We start from the raw sequence: 26104 nt of genomic DNA on the forward strand, positions 1-26104 counted from the left end.
TTTGGCACTAAGTCGTGTTTCCATGGAAATAGCAAAAAAAACCTAAATTCTGAACAAAATATTAAAATAGCAAAAGGCACATCAATGGGTAATGATTAACATGTGTGTGAAGTTTGGTGAACCTAGCATGTCAACTTTAAGAGATATGCTCCGGACAAAACCATCAAACACATTTGGCACCACATCGTGTTTCCATGGAAACAGCAAAAAAAAAACAAATTCTGAAAATACTTTAAAATAGCAAGAGGCACATCAATGGGTAATGATTAACATGTGTGTGAAGTTTGGTGAACCAAGCATGTAAACTTTAAGAGATATGCTCCGGACAAAACCATCAAACACATTTGGCACTAAGTCGTGTTTCCATGGAAACAGCAAAAAAACAACATTCTGAAGAAATATTAAAATAGCAAAAGGCACATCAATGGGTAATGATTAACATGTGTGTGAAGTTTGGTGAACCTAGCTTGTAAACTTTAAGAGATATGCTCCGGACAAAACCATCAAACACATTTGGCACTAAGTCGTGTTTCCATGGAAACAGCAAAAAAACAACATTCTGAAGAAATATTAAAATAGCAAAAGGCACATCAATGGGTAATGATTAACATGTGTGTGAAGTTTGGTGAACCTAGCTTGTAAACTTTAAGAGATATGCTCCGGACAAAACCATCAAACACATTTGGCACTACATCGTGTTTCCATGGAAACAGCAATAAAACAACATTACAGTAGTAATTTTTACTTTTTTTATTTTTTTCCCGAGGAAACCTGACATACAATTGAACTTGTTGCACACAATGAAGTGGACGTAGATGAAGATTGTTATTTTTTAGCACATGGCATATCTGTGGGTCATGATTAACTTGCGTATTAAGTTTGGTGAACCAAGCATGTATAGTTTCGATGATATGCTGTGGCCAGGTAACCATCAAACACAAATTAAAATAGCAAAAGGCACTTCGTAGCAGGGGTATAATAATAAACATACATTGCATAAACATATCAAGTGAATGAGGGAGTCACATCGGTAATATTTCAACATATCAAGGCCACTTTATTTAAGTACTATTTATACATGAAAACATACCAATATTCGTAGGAACAAGATGTTTGAGATGTTTGGTGCTAGGTTAGAAGTGATAAGCATGGTGTGAGGTTACAGGTGATAATGACGACTGATTTGCACATAAAACCTAGCACTTCTTTATCAACATGAACGTTATAAATTAGACCTCAGAAGTATAGTTAGTGTGCAGTAAACAACAAACATTAGTATAGGTCCAACAATCAGGGTGTGAAGAGCATCTGACATGACTCATCAGAGTAAATCTATTGCTCAGTTCTGATAGTGTTACTTGCCAATCAGATTATGTCAGTAATACCAGGGTTTCCTTTTCGAAACTGTCCTTGTCTTGTGTTCACAAGTGACATAAAAATGACCATTTTCTTCTTCACCACTACTTGTCTTGTAGGCTTGACTGACGAATTGTTTTTGTCGCTTTCACTTTTCCAATTTGTCCACAGTCAAATATACCCTCACTGAGTGCTTGTATGATGTCCATGTTCAGCCTTATGGCCAACTCCAGGTCCCGTCTACAACGTCTTGATGCAGTCTTAGGCAATTCTGAAACAAGAGTTATTAGAAGATGACATATCCCCCTAGCCCCCACATATTTGAAAGAACAAATCATCTGACAGTTACTTAAAGTCCAGCTTGATTTTCTTTAGTCCAGCTTGATTTTTTAGTCCAAATTGTATGATGCCAAAAATCTGTAAATAGCAAAAGGCACCACTTCAAGATCCGCCTCATATATCTGACATGTTTTGTTGAAAGATATTGAACGGTTTTCGAATGGTGCTCCAGAAACGAAGCCCACCCCTCCCTTTTGCGACTAAGTCAGAATCGTTTCCATGGAAACAAGGGGGGGAAAAGAAATGCCAAGAATCTACAAATAGCAATAGCCACCACTTTGGGATCTGCCTCACATATCTGCCAAGTTTTTCTTAAATATATTTAACGGTTTTCAAGTTGTGCTCTGGAAACGAAACCCACGCCTCTCTTTTGAGAGTAAGTCCAGTTCATTTCCATGGAAACCAAGAAAAGTAAAAATGACAAAAATCTGTAAATAGCAAAAGGCACCACTTCAAGATCTGTCTCATATATCTGCCAAGATTTGTTAAACTGTATTTAACGGTTTTTAAGTTATGCTCCGGAATCAAAGCCCTCCCCTCCCTTTTGAGACTAATACCAAAACGTGTCCATGGAAACCAAGAAAATAAAATGACAAAACTCTGTAAATAGCAAAAGGCACCAGTTTAGGTTCTGTTTGATATATCTGCCAAGTTTTGTTGAAAGATATTGAACGGTTTTTTTTAGTTATGCTCCGGAAACGAAGCCAACACCTCCATTTAGAGACTAATTCCAAAATGTTTCCATGGAAACCAAGAAAAATAAATATGCCAAAACCCCGTAAATAGCAAAAGGCACCACTTTAGGTTCTGTTTTATATATCTACAAAGTTTTGTTGAAATGTATTGAACGGTTTTCGAGTTGTGGTCCGAACCAAACCCCTTTCCTTTTGAGACTAAGTCCAAATCGTTTTCCATGGAAACCAAGAAAAATAAACATGACATAAATCTGCAAATAGCAAAAGGCACCACTTAAGCTTATGTTTGATATATGTACCAAGTCTTGAAGAAAGATATTGAACCGTTTTCAAGTTGTGTTCCAGAAATGAATCTCATCCCTCCCTTTTTTTAGTTATGCTCCAGAAACAAAAGAATTACGGACAGACAGACGGACGGACGAGGCATTGACTATATCCCCCCGCATACAGACAAACTGACAGGAACATATACCCTGGAGATTATCGAGCATGCACCAGACCTATCTATGTGCCAAGTTTGGTCAGAGAGTGAGTTAAATTTTACACAGCTTTTAGCAATATTCCAGCAGTATCACAGAGGAGGACACCAGAAATGGGCTTAACACATTATGCCACACATCGAACCTGGGTTTTCAGCGTGACGTGCGAACACCTTAACCACTATTCTACCCCACTGCCCCTCACTCTTTTGAGAAAACCTGGAATCATCTCTGATTGTCAGATAGGCGGTGTTAGCCTAGTGGTTTAAGTGTACTCTCATCACTCGGAAGACCCGGGTTCAATTCCGCATATAGGTACAATGTGTGAAGCCTTTTTCTGGTGTCCCCTGCAATGATATTGCTGGAATATTGCTAAAGACGGGGTAAAACCATACTCATTCACTCACTCAAACAATTGTCAGTGCTCTATCTGTGTTCCATCCACACACTTTTCATTGCTATTTAGCCTTTTATGACCAACCGTAACTGTTTTGACATAAATGTGCAGTACTTACCTTTGCCTGTGGAGCAAATATAGTATGCGGTCCACACAGCTCCAGAAAACAAGTCAGCTGGTGTTGGGAACTCCCTGGTCAGATATAAAGCTCCTGCAAGAAGTTTCCAGGCTTGCTGGTATAAAGTCTGGAATAAAGGAGAAAGTGAGTAAGTTTTATGCCACTTTAACAATATTCCAGCAATATCACAACATGGGGTACCAGAAATGGGCTTCACACATTTTACACAGGGGAATCGAAACCAGGTCTTCGGCATGACGAGCAACGCTTTAACCACTAGGCTACCACAACGCCGCTAGTAGGGCTGGGAAGGGTAGGAAAATATGGAATCGAATACCTGCATGTACTTACCCGAATCGTAATCGTGTACCCGGAAATGTACAGGATACAGCGCTTCTGTCAACTTTCTGCATATTCAATCACGATTTGACATACATTATTATAGAGAGGTTGAAAGGATGGCAATAAGACATTGAAACTGATCCTAGGCTAATTCACGTCTGTTTAACCAATATAAACATTAATACCGTTACTTACATTCCTGGTTAAAACACAGAACTTTTTGTTCCCACTGCTACTGTGACTTGAGTACTCACTGCTCATGCGCATATAAATTACAGTCGTTAATAATAACCTCCATTAACCGGACAATACCAATGATGTAAATGTGTGTTAAGTCAATAATGAAAAAGACAAGTTATATATTCAGTTAACAGACAACTACCTTTAGATGTGATATTCTAACTGAACCTATAACGTTTTACATGTAGACTTTTATGTAAACTTAGGGACCCGTTCATAATTTATGGCTAGGGGGGAGATGATCATTTTTATGGAGGAGCATGTACAATGTGACTGACCCCCCCTAAAAAGCAATGAACACGTTTATCTCACTAGTGATGAACTCGAGAGTGGATCATATCTCACTGATTCGATCCGAATCTTCAGCAGACTGGAAGTTGGGGAGGGCAGAAGGGTCATCTTTGGCTGAACTTTAACAAGAGGCAGGGCAGAAGACGTCGGCTGTGTCATGGATGCTGCAGCAGCAGAGCTGGGAACAGTGGCAGATGATTTAGGCATATTCTTATTCATTGCATCGGATGTCTTCGGATCAAGTGCTGCCCTCTGGTGTGTAATGGTCGGGCCGGCAGTAGAGAAGGCCCGTTCTGAGGGAACGTTAGTCCTGGGAATACTCAAATATCGTTGAGCAAGAACAGCTAGCCTCAGGAAGACGGCTGTAGGTTCCTGCCACCAGTGCAAGGAGAATGAACTGCCTCTGAGGAGAGAGGCTGACAACTTGTTGAAGGATGCTTGAAAGTCACTTTATTCCAGCTTGGCGGTCTTGGCTGAGACATCATCATGGCATTCTGACTTTCAGAGAACTTCGCCTCTTTTCTGAGATGGCAAGATCTCCTCCTCCTGTTTGACCTGAACTTCACTGACTCCGGGAACACTGTAATCATCCTAGAGTTCTCCACCTTCAGCTTGAGCATCACCATTGATGAGGGATACAATGTGATCCTGCAGTTGTCTTCCAAGAAGCAAAGGTTCTTAAAGCAGGGGTCTAGGGCTGTAGCAACCATTGGTGGGGACACCAACAGTATAGATGTTGGCAGCAAAGTTGAAACGTTTCAGGAACAGCTTGGATGAAACCTGGGTTTACTATTTTCAAACAAGATTCAAACCCATGGAAGCATTTTGATCCTCAGATGGGAAGGAATTCTGGGATTCCTTATTCTGGGATGCAAAGGATGTCATCATAGCGGATTATTTTCCACAAGACTTGACAACAACGGAGCTGTGTATGCTGTATATCTGTGCAAATCTCATGTATGAAACCTGGGTTTACTACTTCCAATCAACAATGAAACCATGAAAGCATTGTGAAGGCAAGATCTGTATTCTGGGATGCCAAAGATGTTGTCATACAGGACTATTTCTAAAAAAGCCTGACATTAATCAGAGCTTAGTATGTTGTATATCTGAATGTGTGGCTGAGTGAGTGAGTTTAACGCCACATTCAGCAATATTCCAGCTATATGGCAGTGGTCTGTAAATAATCCAGTCTGGAGCAGATAATCCAGTGATCAACAGCTTAAACATTGATCTATGCAATATGGATATGATGACATGTGTCAATCAAGTCAGAGAGCCTGACCACACGATTCTGTTAGTCGCCTTTTACGACAAGCATGGGTTACTGAAGATCAATTCTAACCCGGATCTTCACGAGTCGTTGATGAAATTAAGACTATGAGACATGGGAAGATGAGTAAGGGAGTGCTCTTCAATGTGACCAATGTGACCCATGCACAGATCAGTTATTGTCCTTACACTTTGGTATAGCTGACAGTTTTGGTCAGATTTTTTAGTCGAGGCTCCTGCGTTTGCAATCGTGAAAACTAAACACTATTGCCATAATAATGTTAGTCATAATAATGCACTACAGCGAGCATGTGTGGCCCACATATTGGCTGTGCAGAGTTATGCCCATTGGTCTCTCCAGGATCTGCTCAACAAAGATTTTTATTATGAACCTTGGTTTCTTATTCTATATACCTTAGCTTCCCTCAACATTAAGCTCTCATGCTATGACAGTTCTGTACCACTGTTCACAGTAGCGTAAGACAACCACTTAACTATTTTAAAAATAAATATACAATTATACATGGTACTGTTTCATCAAAACTCTTGTGAACATTCCAGCTGAGCCAAACATTTGCAAAACTTTGAAATGGTATTTGAAAGGAGTATGCATGCTGAAGGCAAGTTTTGCTACATTTTTTATTTAAATTCCCCATAAAAGACTTGATAAATCACATTTGCATAACTTTGAAATGGCATTTGAAAGGATACACACACACTGCATGCAAGCATTATCAGCCCAGTCTCAAAGCTGAGTGAGTGAGTGAGTTTAGTTTTACGCCGCTTTTAACAATATTCCAGCAATATCACGGCGGGGAACACCAGAAATGAGCTTCACACATTGTGCCCATCTGGGGAATCAAACCCGGGTCTTCAGCATGACGAGCGAAAGCCTTTACCACTAGGTTACCCCACCGCCCCTAAGGCAGGATGAAGAATGACAAGCTATAGCTTCACTAATCCAATGACATATGATTATGCCAAAAGAATACCATGGAACATTTTACAAGTTGAAGCATTAAATCCTTTTATCTGTTCCGCCAAACTTAAATTTTTGCTGACTTTGTTGACTTTGTTGTATTTTCAGCAACATGCCAACACACTGGTAGTAAAGGTCAGAAGAATCCACCTTTGACCATGAACATCTCAGCCTACTGGAACTGCAAAAGGCTTAATATTGCAAGCTGTTTTCACACTTATTAAGAAATTAAAGATACCTTCAATTGTTTTTTAAATATCTGTATTCTATCTCAAGGTATCAATAATGTTTTTAAAATATCTGTAAATAATTAAAGATATCTTTAATTAATTTTCTGATAGCCAAATTAGATTTACAGATATGTTATTGACATGTCAAGAAAATATTTTGTGATATCTCTAAATTTGCTTTAGATATCACTAAAACAATTACAATCATAGTCTACATAAGTGTATTAGAATTGAATTAATTCAAACACATCCACAAATACATCTTTAACTCATTTACGTAACTGACATCTAAAATCAAATTAAAGATATCAGTAATAATTCTGACGATATCAAAATTACTGATTTCTACAATACAAGTTACAGGAAAGAATGGCAAAAAATATCTCTATGCAAGATATCTTTAATTTTTCAGACATTATCTCTTTTGAAAATATCTTTAATTCATTTCAAGATACTGTATCTCCAATTCAGTTGAAGATATCTTCAATTCAATTAAAGATATCTTTACAACAATTAAAGATATCAGTAATTTCTTAATCTATTATCTCTATTTGATGTGTATTTTCAATTCAATTGTCGTGCACTTTTTCATCACAAAACATGTTTGTCAAGTTGTTTTATAGCCAAAACAGTACAGATAACAGAAGTAACTTATTTATTTTTTGCAATATATATCGATTCAAATTTTCCACATTAACCGAGAGTTCTATGTCCACAATAAACACACCATGGCTTATGTCCCTTGGAAATGACGTCATTGGTGCCAGACCGATAAACGAATGACGTTGCTAGATCCGTTTCACTTGGTGCAGGTATAGGCGTGGTTCTAGTGTTTCGATGCGCAGGCTACTGTTTTAATCCAGCTATTGCCTAGCCGTCAGCTGGCGATGTGGTCAGTCACCACACCGTGATGACGTTGCAGTTTGAAGCAAGAAAAAATTGTGTCCAGGGATACGGATGCCCCTGCTGACATTCATAAGACATATGAGGCCATCCACATATTTTGTTATGTTTCTCACCTCTCACCTGGCGCCTATATGGAACAATTATTCTACAAACTTTTAATAGAGCCTCTTTGAAGGTCACATTGGATCAGAATACAAACGAAGTTAGTTCTTCAAAACTGGCACTTTCTTTATTTTTGGAGAGATTTATCACTTTTTGTAGGTTTTTTGGCCACCAGTCAAAGGCTGTCGTCCACTGGTAGCTCACTGGTTGCAGGTCCACGAATACTAATTGACACGATAGAAGATAACAGGAAAACGCCATGAAAAATCGGTATATTGTCACGGCATTTCCTACACGACAGAACATGAGACAGTGTAAGTCTCGGGTGTCATAGCATCTATGAAATAATGTAAACTCACTTTATATATCAGCCCTTATGTTATTTCCAACGGCAATTCTTCAACTATTGCCACATTCAAATTTAACAAATAGTTCTCATACTACCACCGACCTCAATGTAAAAAGAATCGGAGATACACCTCCAACCAACGGACCTGTATTCCCTGGAAGACCTTTATCGCAGATTTGTGATTTTTACACATCCCTGACATTTGAAGAAATTCTGTGTAGAATGTAACCTTTAATTATAAATATGAATAGTACGTTTTCAACAGCAGGTCTTCACATATTTCATTTTGTTTATAAATTCTGACACTGTTTCTGACGCATACTTAATGTACCATACACCTATTATCCAAGTAGTCGGTTGCAGCATAAGTACCAGTCATCATAGTTTGAAATAAAAGATTTAGCCCTTATGAAATGTGCCGATCAGTCAGTGCTGTGAGTCATTATATATGTTAATTCATTGATCCATTTCTTACAAAAGTTTAACACCATTCAACCTCTAAACATAAGTACTCATTTACAGAGATTTGTCTCAACAAACAACGGATCATTCTGACCACCCAAGAGGATGTGTATGATAGAATTATATGTGTATAGAAAGACATATGTATCTTCATGTTTCAGTAACATTATGTTGATAAAATATTTCACGTGACAGATCATATACTATCTCGATATAGCTTTATATTCTGATTTTCATTTTTATAACTTTAGTGTTATGTCTGTTTGTTAGGAATTAACATTAAAAAGGTGTTTAAAATCAAATATGTTTTCGATGACATAAATTCCATGTAGATATGTGTATGCATTATTTATTTATTTAACAAATTTAACAGATAATACTTTTGTACAATGACTGAATAAAGTCATGCATGTGTAATGTAATATTAAGGTACACACGCACCATCATACAAAAATATCAGATAAAATTCACAATGGAATTCACACATTGCATAACAATGTTTTCACATTTCGTGCACAATATCAGCTCCCGGCCGTACTGAATGACATGAATGTAGCCTAATCGGAGTAATACAATATAGATCTGAGTACATATGCAAAAATACACAGCAGGCTTAAAAGTGTGATATTCAGACATCTAGTGACAGATTTTAATTACCGATTGCAAAACATCAACAAAATATGACCTGAAAACGATCAGCTGATTCCACCGCCTAGCTTCGAATGGCCATTTTGCGATTCATTACTGCAATATAAGCAGTCATGGCTATCCCCGGTGTATCATGGAATCACATAACAAATATTTCAGGATATCACACTTGATATATCATCGGTCAAGGGAAAAGATATACTGTCCATATGCACCAGCGTGAACGTTAACGGTGATGGTGAAGGCTGTACTGGTTAACTGTCTCTAAAGGACCATTCATAATTTATGGCTACAGGGGGTGTGATGATGATTTTTATGGAGAAGCATGTACAAGGTGAATTATCCCCCCATGCTTCTTTCGCATTTTCACAAACTTTTCTCACATGATTTAATGTTTCAGTATTATCATCTTTTGATTTGGGACTAGACAGGAGACCAGTCTAAATCAAGTGGCAACAATTACATCATAATCAAAGTGTGGTAACTCTGGCCTTTTTCGCTCGGCAAACAAGGGCCACACGATTGCATAACATTTCAGAACTTATTTTGAGGGTTATACTTTCATTGTAAGAAAAATGAGTGTATAATTTCAAACATTGATATTAAATAATTAAAATATTTCATTTTGTTTCACATAAGAATAAATGTGATTTTATCATGTACACTTCCCCTTAAAAAAAAAACATGCCCTAAAGATCCGGTAATGATCTTCATTAGCCGGTGCTTGTTGTAAGAGGCGACTAACGTGATTGGGTAGTCAGGCTCGCTGACTTGGTTGACACGTCATCGTATGCCAAATACGTAAATAGGTGCTCATGCTGTTGATCACTGGTTTGTCTGGCCCAGACTCGATTATTTACAGACCACCACTATATAGCTGGAATATTGCTAGGTGCGGCATTAAACAACAAACCAAACAACCAACCAACCAAGGTATCACTGTAGCATTTAAAGCTTCATTTCTGTTACCAAACACTGAAGTCGCTATGGCAACCACAACTCACCTGGAGCCAAGAACTTATCGTCACACAGCGTGGAGAAGGCTTCAAGGCAAGTCCTTGGTACCATCGTTCGTCTCTGTAACCAAACACCAGAGCGACGAGCGCACAGAACTCCGTTTCTGTGATGCAGAGATTGTGTTTCCAGTTGAGGAGGAGGAAGTAGCGGAGGATGTAGCAAAGGAAGGCCTCATTCCTTTCAAACTTGTCAAACCAGGATTTCACTGCTGTATGAACAGAATAATAGAGGTGTGACAATACAAACATTTCACAATACGATATGCATCGCGATATTTTGGAACAATATGATTCGATGCATATCACGCTATCTTTAGTTATTTTCCTTTAAAGAGTATATTTTGATTGCAAGTAACAGTGTAAATTTTGACATAACTGTCCACTTCTAGTGAAAATTTTAAATTTTAAGTTCAACGATACATATCACAGTACAAAAATAAGTATCAATATATTTATCGTCAGATAAAGTATCACGATTATCAATACTATGATATATTGTGACAGCTCTACAGAATTGAAAATTTTAATATAAATTGTATATTTATATACTTATCCTATCTCACGGTATGTACCTCTCTTCTTCTTCTATGACCATGTGTGGAAACATGCTGTAGGCTAAGTTGAATCAAAAGTTATCTGGCCTCTGACCCCCCGACCTCTGACCCCACTCCGATAGCAGTACCTGTCAATCATCTCAATAAGCGTGCAGATCGCTCAGATGATCACGTCACGGTCTGTGCCTGTCATTCTCGTCTTGGAGCTTCCAGTAATCTGGGAAGTGGGGCAGGTCGGGTTGGTATCCATCGCGTGAGATAGGATAAGTATATAAATATACAATTTATATTAAAATTTTCAAATTTTTAAACTTATCCTATCTCACGGTATGCACAATACCACGGTTGGTAGGAGGGCCGCAGATTACCCTGTCAATACTTACAACCGTGAAGACGCATAACTAAGGAGGCCAGGAGAAAGCACCAACTCCCGATATGCAAGCTCCAAACTTGAGATGGGTTTCTTCAGGTAACCCCTTGGCTTACACAGCACAACAACTCTAGGGAGTGGGCGCTCCCGAATTAATGTGGTTTTCAGCCGCAACTTTTGACAAGCAAAAGGACGCAGTTTGGCAAGTAGGCCCCGCCGCCCCGTGATTTATCAGGTGACCCCAGTGAATTAAAGTCGAGGACCTTAATCTGGCCAGTCCCTGCTTCGGAACTACCCCCCACAGACACACGCTGGAAGGCGGTGAAAGAGGGAATATCCCATTTGCTCAACTATTTAAACATTCAGAACCAATCCCCCTAACTAACCAAAGGTGAGAATGGAACTTAGGAGCGGAACGCATGAAAACCATGTAGGTAATCGGAAATCAACACTCCACTGACGTAATTGCTCAAAGAGTAGAGGTCAGTAAGCAGAATGTCGACCATCGCTGCATGTAGCACAAGACTTGCCTCACAGTCCATCCAGTCATAGTGATGACAGTGCAAACACGCCCTAGTTCCCTAGGTGAGAATGAGCTAATCCCAAATGAAAAGAGTACCAAGACATGGATTACATCGATATCTTTTATTATGTAGAGAGCAAAACCGACCAAAGAAGGATTGCTTTATCTACGAACGCGGGCCGATGACAATTGCTGCGCCAGGACCAGGGGGCCGAATTGATGTAGACCTTCCACATCTGTAACCGAGAGATCCCGCAGATAGTGTGATGCGAACACAGTATCTGACTTCCAAAAACATCCCTCCATGATGGACTGGAGGGAACAATTCCTGTGAAGTGCCATGGTGGAAGCAAGAGCCCGAGTCTCATGAGGCTTCGCCGTTGATGGTGGAGGTAGGTCAGCAAAGGCATAAGCACGCAGGATCGTAGCTCTCATCCAAAATGCCAAGGTAGTTCGCGAGACTTCCGAGGCGGAGGCAGTAGACAATGGAATGAACAATCTCTTATGCAGTCTGCGGCGATCCTGCAAGGCTGCTAGGTAAATCCGTAATGCTAGAACCGGGCATAAGGAAAGATCTTCTATGTCATGAGGGCCCAAGATAGTAGACAGCGGGATCATGAACATGCGATCCGGCTGTCCAGGTAACTGATTCTTGGCAAGAAAATCCCACCGCAAACCAAGGAAAACTTTAGCATGTCTAGACCTCTTAAACCGTATCCGAGAAACATCGAGAGCATGCAACTCAGAAATACGGGCAGCTGTGGCCAAGGCCAAGAGAAAAAAGATCTTAAAGGTGACATGTTCAAAACCTTTCTCCTCCAGAGGTTCATAATCAGCTGACGTAAGATGAGCCAGTCCAACAAAAGATCCCAAGCTGGAGGCCGGAACTTCCGAGATTGGTCAGCAAGTTTGTAAGACCTAAGGAGAGACTGGAGTTTAGGGACAGTGGACACCTTCACACCAGAGGCCGACACAATAACCATGTTAAGGGCAGCCAGGTAAGTAGATAGCGTAGAACCTTTGAGACTTCTGGAGGTTCGGAGATGCTGAAGGTACTCTGCCACCATCTGCGGGAACGCCGTAGTGGGAGATGTGATGCCATTCTTCCTGCAATACGCTTCAAAATTCTTCCACTTGTCATCGGAGAGTGACCTAGTAGAAGTGCAAAGTGCTGTAGTGATGGCAGTAGCAACACGCTTTGAATAGCCCTTGGTCGTTAACGACCGATGTAAATACGCCAAGCGTGAAGATAGAGCGTGAGCGGGGACCAATGTAGCTGATCGGAGTGCGGATCGACCTGATCGGGAAGTGGTACGGGATGTGGTTCGGCTAGGTTTTGAAGAGTTACGAACCAACTTCAATAGGGCGCGACCAAAAGCAGTGTCATCCGCTGAGTTGCGCGCAGTTTCACTAGTATGCGAGGAAGAAGGATCACTGGCGGAAACGCGTAAGCGTTCAGGTTGTCCCACGGGATGGCTAGAGCATCGTGGTCCCAAGCCAGAGGGTCCAGAATCGGTGACACAAACAGAGGCAGCTGATGGTTGAACCAAGTGGCGAATAGATCCACTGTCGGAGTCGTCAACAGAAGGCAGAAGGTCCGGAACACCTGAGGATGTAATTTCCATTCCGTTGGAGAAGGATGACTCGGCCGGGACAGAGAATCTGCGATGACGTTCTTCACCCCGGAATGTGGTTGACTCGTACAGAGATGTTGAGAGAGTCCACCAGGTCGAAGAACTGTTGAGTCCACTGCAGGAGTTGAGCAGACCCCTTTGACCCCATCCTGTTGATATGCCATACCACTGCTGCATTGTCCGATCGGACCATGAGGGAAGTTGCTTGTAGGACATCTTGCCAGTGACTGATTGAAAGAATCACTGCCCTGAACTCCAAAACGTTGATGTGACAGGCGCGATCTGCGAAAGACCACTGCCCTGCCACTTGTAGATTGAGAAGATGAGCTCCCCACCCATGTTGAGATGCGTCCACATACAGGTGGTGAGACGGAAAAAAAGGCCCTAAGCAAACTCCGACGCAAACATTCAACTCTTCCATCCACCACAGATGGGGATGCAGCTCCAGAGGTAGAGTGATCAAGGCAACCGGATCGCCCACTCTGATGTAAGGCGCTAGAAAGAGCTGCAAGGGTCGAAGTTGCAGTTGACCCCTGAGGGTCAATGCCTGAGCCGACGTCAAGAGGCCCAGGAGCTCCTGCCATTGACGAAGCGTCCTGGGTTGCGCTAGTGCAAGGGAAACCAATCCCTCGGGACAAACAGTTTGTTGACCTCTGTGTCAAACACTGCTCCAATGAATTGCAGACGACGTGTAGGGACTAGTTCCGATTTCTGCAGATTGCTTAACCAGCCTAATTGGGAAGAAGCTGTATCGCAAACTGCATGTGACGAAGCAGAAGGGCATGATTGGTCTGCGCCTGAATGCAGTCGTCGATGTAAGCATCGAAAACTATCCCCTTGTGGTGGAGGAAGCTGGTGTAAACAGCCACAGGGCCGAAGAAATTCCAAACGGGAGAACACGCCACTGATAGTGGGTGCCCTCGAAGACAGACCAAAGGAACTTGCGATGAGCCGGGAAGATCGGGATGTGAAGGTACGCATCCTGGATATCTAGACTGACCATGTAGTCTCCCGGTTTGATAATGGTCTTGAGTAGGGCCACCGACACTATGCGAAAATGGTGCGGAGGCTGCAGAAACATCTCGCTGAAGACCTTTATGTTGAAGGTTAGCATCAACTTGTCCGAATCCTCCTTGGGAACCAGAAAGATTGGAGAACAGAACCCCGGGTCGATCGGGGTCGGACCCAGGGATTTGATCGCAAGCTTCTGGAGTAAGGTGTCTATTGTGGATCGAAGAACAGCCGTTTGCTGAGAGGGATACATTCTGTGATCCGGAAGTAAAGTGAGAGGAGGATCCCTGATGATCGGCAGCTGGAACCCCTTGGCCAACGTGGAGAGGATGTAAGGGTCGCCCAAGATGGTCTAGTTGGGAGCATAAGACCCAAGTCTGACGCCTACTGGGGAGGTCTGGATGGGCACGACTGGAGGTGGAAGAACCCAGTCATGCTCTAATGTCAGAAAGTCACTGTTTGTCATGTCGTTGAGAGGAGGACTGGTCGGAAGGGGAAACTGGTCATGAAGCAGTGAATGCCCGACGCTGACGGCTGGAACGGCCTCTGCCTGAACCCTTTCCATGAAAGGAAGCAACAAAAACTGAACGAAGGTCCGGATTAGAAGGAACACAACGGGCAAGCCGTCGCTGGCGCAACGAGTCCTCCACCTGCAAACGTTGGAATTTCAACAATTCCACTGACACTTGTAAATGAGCATCTTGACCAACTCTGGTGGCGACATCCCTAATCGCCCGTTGAAAAGAGACCTGCCAGACCACGGCTGACGAAAAAGGTCTGTGCGGAACCTATCCTCCCATGAGGATAAGTGCAGAGGCCCCCTGCGACGCATAGCTGTACGTACGAAATGAAGTGAGCCAACTGATCCAAAATGGTCTGAAATTGTTCTTGCAATAGTACCATCGCTGCCCGAATATACGCCTGTTGATGGGACGAAGCATGTGCAACCAACATAGCCACCGCCTCAGTAGTCATCAACACCATGTTGAGTGGAGCCATAATCTTCCTGATGACACCATCCAGATGCAAGAGCTCACGATCCTCGACCAGGAACGGCAAGTAGGCTTAAGTTTGGTTCCCAACAACGTAATATCATCATCCACCGGAGGGGAGACGATCAGGGTAGAGAAGCCATGAACATGAGCAGATGCTAAATTGAAGCGGGGAGCCGCGAACCCATCCTTAACCTTCCTCAGGTTACAAAAAGCCTCATCCAGAGACGCTGCCAATTGAGTGACGCAAGGGCGAGGCGGGAAAGTGACAGAACCTAAATCACCTGGCTTCATGTCAAAACTGGATAACAAATCCGAAGGCGAACTACTACGCTGTAGTCGGAGGCTATTGGCAATCCAGACTAGTACTTGAGGAGTGTCCACAGCATCAACGCTAACATCCGAAGGCGACGTACCATCTGAAGAGGGAGATGGCGTAGCCGAACGATGAACATCCACCAAAGGTTGAGCTGGAGTGGCCGTAGGACCAGATGACTGAATAGCAGAGGAAGACGCTGGCGCCTGATGCTGTAAAGCCGAGGCTACTGCTTGCACAATGGCGTCAAAGTTAACAGGTGGAGAAATCGAATCCTCAGACACCGGATTCCAGGAGACTGGTAAAAGAGGTCTCGCCACAGGCTCCGTTGCAGGAGGCAAAGACAAAACAGGAGCAGACAAGGAAGGATGACGAGGCACCCCACCAAGAAGAGACGAGCAACCAGCTGACTTAGAGAAGTTCCCATGACCCAGTTCCCAAACCCTACCCCCGTTGTGACAGTCCCACAGGAGGAAAAAGTAGTACTCCCGCAAAGTGGCGCTCCCACCGCTGAAGACGCATAGGAAACATACGGCGCACTGGGAATAAGCGGAGCACCGGGAACCAAAGTATCAGAAGAAACAAGAGCTGAGCAGGTAAGAAGCGACGCATTGAAAGCCAGAGCTGAGCTGAGTGTACCAAGCGCCGAACCAGACACCGAACCAGACACAGATGATAAAGGAGAAGGCCCTTCATTCTAAAACAACAAGCATTCATACGATAAGAATTGTTTGTGTTATTTTTTCAGCCGATATCCGTAAGTACCACGAGAATAGGAAACGCCTTCCTAAGTCTATCGGAGTGGGGGCAGAGGTCGGGTGGTCAGAGGCCAGATAACCTTTGATTCAACTTAGCCTACAGCACGTTTCCACACATGGTTGTAGAAGAAGAAGAGAGGTGCATACCGTGAGATAGGATAAGTTTAAAGATAAGCAGAAGCTTACACAATTTATTCCAAAAATCCATTTACCAACAAAAAAAGGCATGTTGATGGTGTTGCTGAAGATGATAATGTGCATGTTCTTCAATTGTCATTTAGGTGCTGGTATGACAGTGTTGGGGTGGAATGGTGGTGTACATGTTGGTATGACAGTGTTGGGGTGGGATGGTGGTGTACATGTTGGTATGACAGTGTTGGGGTGGGATGGTGGTGTACATGTTGGTATGACAGTGTTGGGGTGGGATGGTGGTGTACATGTTGGGGTGGTATGTACATGTGTTGTGGGTGGGATGGTGGTGTACATGTTGGTATCACAGTGTTGGGGTGGGATGGTGGTGTACATGTTGGTATCACAGTGTTGGGGTGGGATGGTGGTGTACATGTTGGTATCACAGTGTTGGGGTGGGATGGTGGTGTACATGTTGGTATCACAGTGTTGGGGTGGGATGGTGGTGTACATGTTGGTATCACAGTGTTGGGGTGGGATGGTGGTGTACATGTTGGTAACACAGTGTTGGGGTGGGATGGTGGTGTACATGTTGGTATCACAGTGTTGGGGTGGGATGGTGGTGTACATACTGGTAACACAGTGTTGGGGTGGGATGGTATACACAGTGTTGTGGGTGGGATGGTGGTGGTGTACACTGGTAACACAGTGTTGGGGTGGGATGGTGGTGTACATACTGGTACCACACAGCATGTTGGGGATGTGGATGGTGGTGTACATACTGGTAACACAGTGTTGGGGGTGGGATGGTGGTGTACATACTGGTAACACAGTGTTGGGGTGGGATGGTGGTGTACACTAACAGTGTTGGGGTGGGATGGTGTTGTACATACTCGCCCATGGTTGACCATGGTCAACCATGGATTACCATGGTTTACCATGCTAAACCGTGGTCACTAACATTTCTCCCCATGGTAGACCATGGTCACCATGGTATACCACAGCAGACCATGGTCACCAGAAACCAGGGTAGACCATGGTCATCTTAAACAAAACTATGGTAGACCATGGTGTTGTTCTCATACAAAGTAATGGTTGACCATGGTCATCACAGACAAATCTATGGTAGACCATGGTCATGACAGACCAATTTTACATTTCAAACTGTGATAAATAAAAAAATTAAAATTGAAATCCTGACTGTTTCATGACATTGTGTTTCATTTATGAATAACAAAATAGCGGGAGCATTCAATGAACTTTATCAAAGTGTTGACTATGATGGTAGTGTTTTTAGTATGAAGTTTGTGTTTATGGCATTCATTAATTGAAGTCTCCAAATATTGAATTCAGAAGATATTGACGATACCTACCGCCACCCTCCATGTGAGTCATAATCCTTTCAAAATGAAGGAGGTTTTCATGTATCGCATCTGGCTGTATACTACAGATGTGTGGAATTTTCTCATCACTGATTGTTTTTACCTGTGAAATAATGGTTTCATAATAAAGGTAAACACAACCATTCCTTCTCCTGGGGATGACTGGGAGTCAGTATAGTCATATATTATGTGTGGCCCATGAAAGGTGCCACTATTGGCTGTGCAGAGTTATGCCCTTAGGTCTCACCAGGATCTGCTCAACTAAGATCTTTATTAATTTATGAACCTTGGTTTGTAAGCACTATATACCTTGACTTCCCTCAACATTAGGTTGTCATGCCATGACAGTTCTGTACCACTGTTCACAGTAGCGTAAGAAAACCCCTTAACTGTAGGGATGGGAAAGGCTACGATTAAAACAAGAGTAAAACAATGAGCTGGGGGTCTTAGGGGCCGGTATGTCCCCATTCCAGATCCAATGACCCCAGCACAATCAAATCCAAGGAATTCCACAGATCTGCGGAACATTCTCATCCCTGTAACTGGGATCTTTCAGTAAAGTCTGGTAAAAATGTGCCTCTATTTGGTGATCACACATTTTGTTGAAACAATTGTGTGAAAAACAGCATTCATAAACAAGACAAAGCATCCCTTCATAACTTCAGACCGCCTCTGTGGTGTAGTGGTTAGAGCGTCCGCCCGGAGAGCGGAAGGTCGCAGGTTCGATCCCCGGCCGCATCATACCAAAAGACGTTAAAATATGGTACTTGTTGGTCCCTGCCTGGCGCTCGGCATTAATGGGTACAACAAGGACTGGTCGGCTCGGAGTCAGTATAATGTGTCTGAGTGGGGTATTCATGCTTCACTGCGGCATGATGGTATCCCAGTGGGCTAGCACTATAAAACCAGCTTCAGTCTGGGCTAGTACAAGCAGCCGCATATACACATACACACGCATGCACGTCGTCATATGAGCGAAATATTCTCAAGCACGACGTTAAACCCAATTTCACCTCACCTCACCTCATAATTTCAATTGCTGTACAATGAAGTAGGCCAATGATATCACATTAGGTTGTTTTGTTGGAATGTTTCAGTAAAGCCTGGAGAACATGTCAAACAGGTGCCACCATTTGCTGATCACATATTTCGTTAAAACAATTGTGTTTAAAACAGGATTCAGAAACAAAACATACCTTCATTTCATAATGTTTGTTCGGATCCCTGATTGAAAATCTAGGTTTATCTGCAGCAAAAACCAGACATACCTGACACAACTAAACTACAGTTACAAGAAATACTTTGTCCACCTCACTTCAATATCCTTCACTTTCAAAGTAGATACTTGTAATTATGATTCAGGGATCTTTGCAGCATTGATAAGCAGTGTATTAATAATCATCTGTTAATAGTAATCATATTTTCTTTTAAATAAACCTAAACTCTATATAAACTCTTTCATGTTTTTGTCCCCTTTCATAGTCTCAAGTGTCATATTAATAATCACAATCTAGTCATAATCATACTGAATGTCAGTTTCAATTTTCAATAACCATTATCACTATTTCGATTCGATATTTGAATACCTATATAAATTATTTCCACACAGCAAAGAACATAATTTTGACTGCAACTTGAGAAGTTTCAAGCGCTGAAATTAGGTGATGCCAGCTAATTATACAATGAGAATTGTTGTTAGCAGAACGCGAAGTTGACGATGGATTTCAAGCTAAAAATGCCAACTCTGAGAGTTAAATGAATTTGATGTTTTCACTTGTATGAAGAATAGAATGAAAAATGATCGAATTAAAGGACCGATATCGAAAATAAAAATGAGGTCTGGGCGAATCATAGCAGCCCTAGTGTTAAAATGAACTCTTTTGGGTCCTGATTTAAAGTGGGGGGTGGGGATGGTAAAAGATAAAAAAGCTGCCTATGTTCCAATAAATCACTGAAATCATGGAAATCATGGAAACACTTCCATCAATCTGTCGCTTGAGACTTCATTATTTTTAATATACTTACACTGACACATTCAAATTTTTGTCCTTGGGAGTCAAGTCCAAATTCCATCACTGTGTCCACGGTTTCTGGAAGCACCATCCTGTATATTCTCTGCCTGAGTTCTATGAGGGCCGTGCTGGCTGTGTTGCCACACAATGACGGCTGCTCTATGGAGACATTACGCCAGTAAACCCGGTTGTATATAGCCAGCAGTGCACTAGGTAAGGTTCCTTGTACAACACCATCATTGAGCAAGGCAAGAATTTCCCCCCCCACCCTCACAGGTTCAGTGCATTGCAATGTGTAGAACAGTCTGGAATCTTCTACAGCTTTGCGGAAAGCTGGATATCTATCCTGTAATGCCAAGATAGGGGAACAACAAATGAATAAATGTAACACATGTTATATTTGGGATCACACTTTCTCAGTAAAGTACAGATTCTAGCAGCATTCAAAATAGCTACTGGCCCACTAGTCAAATGCTAGCTGATTGTGAATGGGGCCAGTAGTATATTGTTAAAGCTATTTCGACTTAGGCTAGCTGAAAATCTCAGATAATTTGTTTAGTTAAGGCACATGAATATGATGAAGTCAATTATTAAGGTGTTAAAAGTACACTTGCAAAAGTTTTGTGATATTTATTATCTCTTGTCACACGTAGATCGCTATATAAAAAATGTTAATAGCATGGTGCAAAAGGGGTTAGGAACCATTACAATACAAATGTAACGTTTAACTTGATTGGCTAAGGCTCTACTGGTTGGTATCCAATCAGCTTCGCCATTGTTATGCTAAACAGTATATATTGTTTCCAAGGGGCAACAATAACTTACCATTTTCAATTACCAAACATCACACAAATTCTGACCAATGTGCATTTTGATAATTTGCAGGGCCAGTGAAGTATGATCTGGGCTAGTAACATTTGTACTTAACTAGCCCTCTGGCCAGTCACTTTTCAATATTAATTCATACATTGGATTCTAGTACTTTTGTTGGGTTGAGTCCATTCCGAGATTCCAACCCACACCCTCAGAATCAGGCACCTAATTGCCAGCATACAAAGGAATATTGCTGAGTGCCAAAATAGATAGATATATGCTCATGTATTTTTGTACATTTAAACACATATCTGTTGTGGATGGAGTAAATTTTTTACTTGACCAGCAAACAGTACTGGTACTTACCTAAAAAAACCAGTACCATTACATTTCTGCAAACAGTACACATCTCCAAGCAGTACCATTACATATCTGCTAACAGTACACATCTGCAAACAGTACCTGTACACATCTGCCAACAGTACCTGTACATATCTGCTAACAATACCAGTACATATCTGCAAATAGTACACATCTGCAAGCAGTACCCGTACATATCTGCTAACAGTACCCGTACATGTCTGCAAATAGTATACATCTGCAAGCAGTACCCGTACATTCTGCAAGCAGTACCCGTACATATCTGCAAACAGTACACATCTGCAAGCAGTACCCGTACATATCTGCTAACAGTACCAGTACATATCTGCAAATAGTACACATCTGCAAGCAGTACCCGTACATATCTGCAAGCAGTACCCGTACATATCTGCAAACAGTACACATCTGCAAGCAGTACCAGTACATATCTGCAAATAGTACACATCTGCAAGCAGTGCCAGTACATATCTGCAAACAGTACACATCTGCAAACAGTACCAGTACATATCTGCAAATAGTACACATCTGCAAACAGTACCAGTACATATCTGCAAATAGTACACATCTGCAATCAGTACCAGTACATATCTGCAAATAGTACACATCTGCAAACAGTACCAGTACATATCTGCAAATAGTACACATCTGCAAACAGTACCAGTACATATCTGCAAATAGTACACATCTGCAAGCAGTACCAGTACATATCTGCAAACAGTACACATCTGCAAACAGTACCCGTACATATCTGCAAACAGTACACATCTGCAAGCAGTACCCGTACATATCTGCAAGCAGTACCCGTACATATCTGCAAACAGTACACATCTGCAAACAGTACCCGTACATATCTGCAAACAGTACCCGTACATATCTGCTAACAGTACCCGTACATGTCTGCAAATAGTATACATCTGCAAGCAGTACCCGTACATATCTGCAAGCAGTACCCGTACATATCTGCAAACAGTACACATCTGCAAGCAGTACCCGTACATATCTGCTAACAGTACCAGTACATATCTGCAAATAGTACACATCTGCAAGCAGTACCCGTACATATCTGCAAGCAGTACCCGTACATATCTGCAAACAGTACACATCTGCAAGCAGTACCAGTACATATCTGCAAATAGTACACATCTGCAAGCAGTGCCAGTACATATCTGCAAACAGTACACATCTGCAAACAGTACCAGTACATATCTGCAAATAGTACACATCTGCAAACAGTACCAGTACATATCTGCAAATAGTACACATCTGCAAGCAGTACCAGTACATATCTGCAAATAGTACACATCTGCAAACAGTACCAGTACATATCTGCAAATAGTACACATCTGCAAACAGTACCAGTACATATCTGCAAATAGTACACATCTGCAAGCAGTACCAGTACATATCTGCAAACAGTACACATCTGCAAACAGTACCCGTACATATCTGCAAACAGTACACATCTGCAAGCAGTACCCGTACATATCTGCAAGCAGTACCCGTACATATCTGCAAACAGTACACATCTGCAAACAGTACCCGTACATATCTGCAAACAGTACCCGTACATATCTGCAAACAGTACCGGTACATATCAATCCTCTTCCTGGATGACACCCTAATGTGTGCATGTTTAATCTATGTGGTGAAACCTGGGAGCTGATTGAGGGTGCTTGTTGACCAAGGATCACTGTGGGGAACATCAGGGATTCAAACCCTGGTTAGCATATCCTTGCATGGCTAAGGGAGGCAATTCTGTTACTCTTTGCTCCAAACTATTCAAATAACCATGCAAAACCGTTACCTTAAGAGTCAACCTACAGATGACATCCTACACTTGTCAGCTTCCTGACATGACTACATGACTAAACTGTTTGGTGATATGGAGTATGGTCCGTGGTTCTGTTACCATCACAGGATTCAGAAAAAAAACTCCTGGTATGCAAATACACAGGCCTTGTTTAACAAAGTCAAATGCATGAACCTTATACTCATATACAAGAGACCCATGAAGATCCAGGTTAGAATTGGTCTTCAGTAACCTTTGTTTGTCGTTGGAGGCGACTAACAGGTTCAGGTGGTCTGGCTTGCGGACTTGGTTGACACACATCATCATATCCCAACTGTGTAGATCGATGCTCATGCTGTTGATCACTGGATTGTCTGGTCCAGACCCAATTATTTCAGACCGCTGCCATACAGCTGGAATACTCCTGAGTACGGCGTAAAACTAAACTCACTCACTCACTAACTTATATACAAGAAAAGTTACCAACATTGCCTTATTGAAAATAACTGCTTAAGCATTTACTCAGGCAATATTTCTACTTTGTTTAAACCTCTGTCGATCCTAGGATGAGTTTAGTTTTACACTGCACTCAGCAATATTCCAGCTATATGGCAGTCAAGCCAAGAAACAAAACAAATCTTTTTCTCACAATTGGCATGGATTCTTGTAAACAATAATAATCATACAAACCACTTTTCGAGCCAACGCTGGATGGTTTTCGACACGCCCATATTGCTTCACCCAAGCAGCTGCCTTGGACATTGACCATCTACCCTTAATGGAAAGCAGGTAGCGAAACTCCATCATGAAGCGCCTAGTGTTGTCATTCCCGGCTATGATACTGAGTTCTATCAGCTGTGAATGATGCTGAAACTGAACAAGGTGAGATAAGATGAAATGGGGTTTAACAACAAGGCAAGACTATTGAACTTGCATGGAATGTGTCTCTTGGGAGGGTGGGGGTCTGTTTGTACTAGTCCTCTTTTTTAAGCTAGTATCTAACTAATGAGATATCATGCCACATTTATTTCATGCAGGAGAAAAGTAATGTACATGTCATCTGTAAGAGTACAGGTCATGAGAAGAGGTATGGTTCTGACAAACATAGCAACAAACCTACGGCATGATGCTCATGCTCAGAGGCCCTGATAAGCTGCGTATCCGGGTAAGATACGCATAGAAAATTTCCAATTACGCATTGAAAAATAATTTTTGCGTACCTTTTACGCATTTAAAATGTTAGATACTCAAAACGTTTCAAACAAATGCGTACGGAATATATTTATAAACATCACTTGCATAATGAAAAAGACATTGATTGCTATCAAGTTGTACTGTTAGTATAGGACTAGTGTTGTACTGTCAGTATTGGATAAGTGATTTTTTTTATGAAATCATTTCCATTATATTTAAGTTGGGTTTGATTAGATATGATATAAGGCAGGACATACCTGCTTAGTAAACTTACTCAATGACATAATACTTAGGAGAGTCAAATGACTGAAATATCCACATTTTGCAAAGCAGTGGATAACGAAAAATGAAATACCCACTCAACATTCATAATACCCACTCCAAAACATTGCAGTGGGTACAGTACCCACATGAGCTAAATGTTATCTGGAGCTCTGCTCATGCTGTTGATCACTGGATTGTCTGGTCCAGACTTGATTATTTACAGACCAGCGTTATATAACTGCAATATTGCACAGTGCAGCGTTAAACAACAAGCAAACAAACAAAACCTGTGAAGATCCGTGTCTTCAGCAACCCATTGTCTTGGATTGTCTGGTTCAGACTCAGTTATTGACACACCCCTGCATGAATATTCAGCATTAAACAAAGTTAAACAAACAAATTCTCAGTTAAACTTCCCACTGACCAGAATAAATACGATTGTGGCCTTGTCATTATGGTGGTCTGATGTTATCATGTGAATGCTGTTAATTATTTCTGTGACTGTGAACAGCACAAACAGCACCACTCATGGGTGCCCCCTATCTTTTAATGTGATTATAGTAACAGATTACATTCAAATTTGTAAAATTTGTGCTCTCTTTTCACCCCACCCTCCCAAGCTTGTTAGGAAAATGTTCACACACCATACACACAAAGTCATGCCCCCATGCTTGTAATCAGAACATACACAAAACATACACTCAAATGCATGTCCCTAAGCTTGCATAGAGAACACATACATAGTACACACTAAAATGCATGTCCCTAAGCTTGCATAGAGAACACATACATAGTACACACTAAAATGCATGTCCCTAAGCTTGCATAGAGAACACATACAAAGCACACACTCAAATGCATGTCCCTAAGCTTGCATAGAGAACACATACAAAGCACACACTCAAATGCATACAGAGAACACATACAAAGCACACACTCAAATGCATGTCCCTAAGCTTGCATAGAGAACACATACAAAGCACACACTCAAATGCATGTCCCTAAGCTTGCATAGAGAACACATGTCCATAAGCTTGCATAGAGACACAACACACACTCAAATGCATGTCCCTAAGCTTGCATAGAGAAACACATACAAAGCACACACTCAAATGCATGTCCCTAAGCTTGCATAGAGAACACATACACAAAGCACACACTCAAATGCATGTCCCTAAGCTTGCATAGAGAACACATACAAAGCACACACTCAAATGCATGTCCCTAAGCTTGTATAGAGAACACATACAAAGCACACACTCAAATGCATGTCCCTAAGCTTGTATAGAGAACACATACAAAGCACACACTCAAATGCATGTCCCTAAGCTTGCATAGAGAACACATACAAAGCACACACTCAAATGCATGTCCCTAAGCTTGCATAGAGAACACATACAAAGCACACACTCAAATGCATGTCCCTAAGCTTGTATAGAGAACACATACAAAGCACACACTTAAATGCATGTCCCTAAGCTTGTATAGAGAACACATACAAAGCACACACTCAAATGCATGTCCCTAAGCTTGTATAGAGAACACATACAAAGCACACACTCAAATGCATGTCCCTAAACACTCAAATGCATGTCCCAAGCTTGCATAGAGAACACATACAAAGCACACACATGTCCCTAAAATGCATGTCCCTAAACTTCCCTATAGAGAACACATACAAAGCACACACTCAAATGCATGTCCCCTAAGAGAACACATACAAAGCACACACTCAAATGTCCCTAATAGAGAACACATACA

The 26104-nt window shown here is 41.7% G+C and overlaps 1 protein-coding gene across 1 annotated transcript in view; it reads right to left on the minus strand.

Annotated features, from left to right (window-relative positions):
* Positions 1 to 856: 856 nt before the first annotated feature.
* The window catches only part of LOC124268225, a 29527-nt gene continuing 4279 nt past the window's right edge, over positions 857 to 26104 (minus strand). The window contains exons 3-8 of the mRNA XM_046703257.1: positions 23576 to 23758; positions 19916 to 20248; positions 17882 to 17993; positions 10210 to 10430; positions 3385 to 3511; positions 857 to 1627 (exon numbers count right to left, since the gene is read on the minus strand). Of these exons, the coding sequence (XP_046559213.1) occupies positions 1461 to 1627; positions 3385 to 3511; positions 10210 to 10430; positions 17882 to 17993; positions 19916 to 20248; positions 23576 to 23758 (1143 nt within the window). The 3' untranslated portion in view covers positions 857 to 1460. The remainder of the gene's footprint in view (positions 1628 to 3384; positions 3512 to 10209; positions 10431 to 17881; positions 17994 to 19915; positions 20249 to 23575; positions 23759 to 26104) is intronic.

The sequence above is a fragment of the Haliotis rubra genome, unplaced genomic scaffold, assembly GCF_003918875.1.
Source record: "Haliotis rubra isolate DU_JTF1 unplaced genomic scaffold, ASM391887v1 Scf137, whole genome shotgun sequence".
Lineage (NCBI taxonomy): Eukaryota > Metazoa > Mollusca > Gastropoda > Lepetellida > Haliotidae > Haliotis > Haliotis rubra.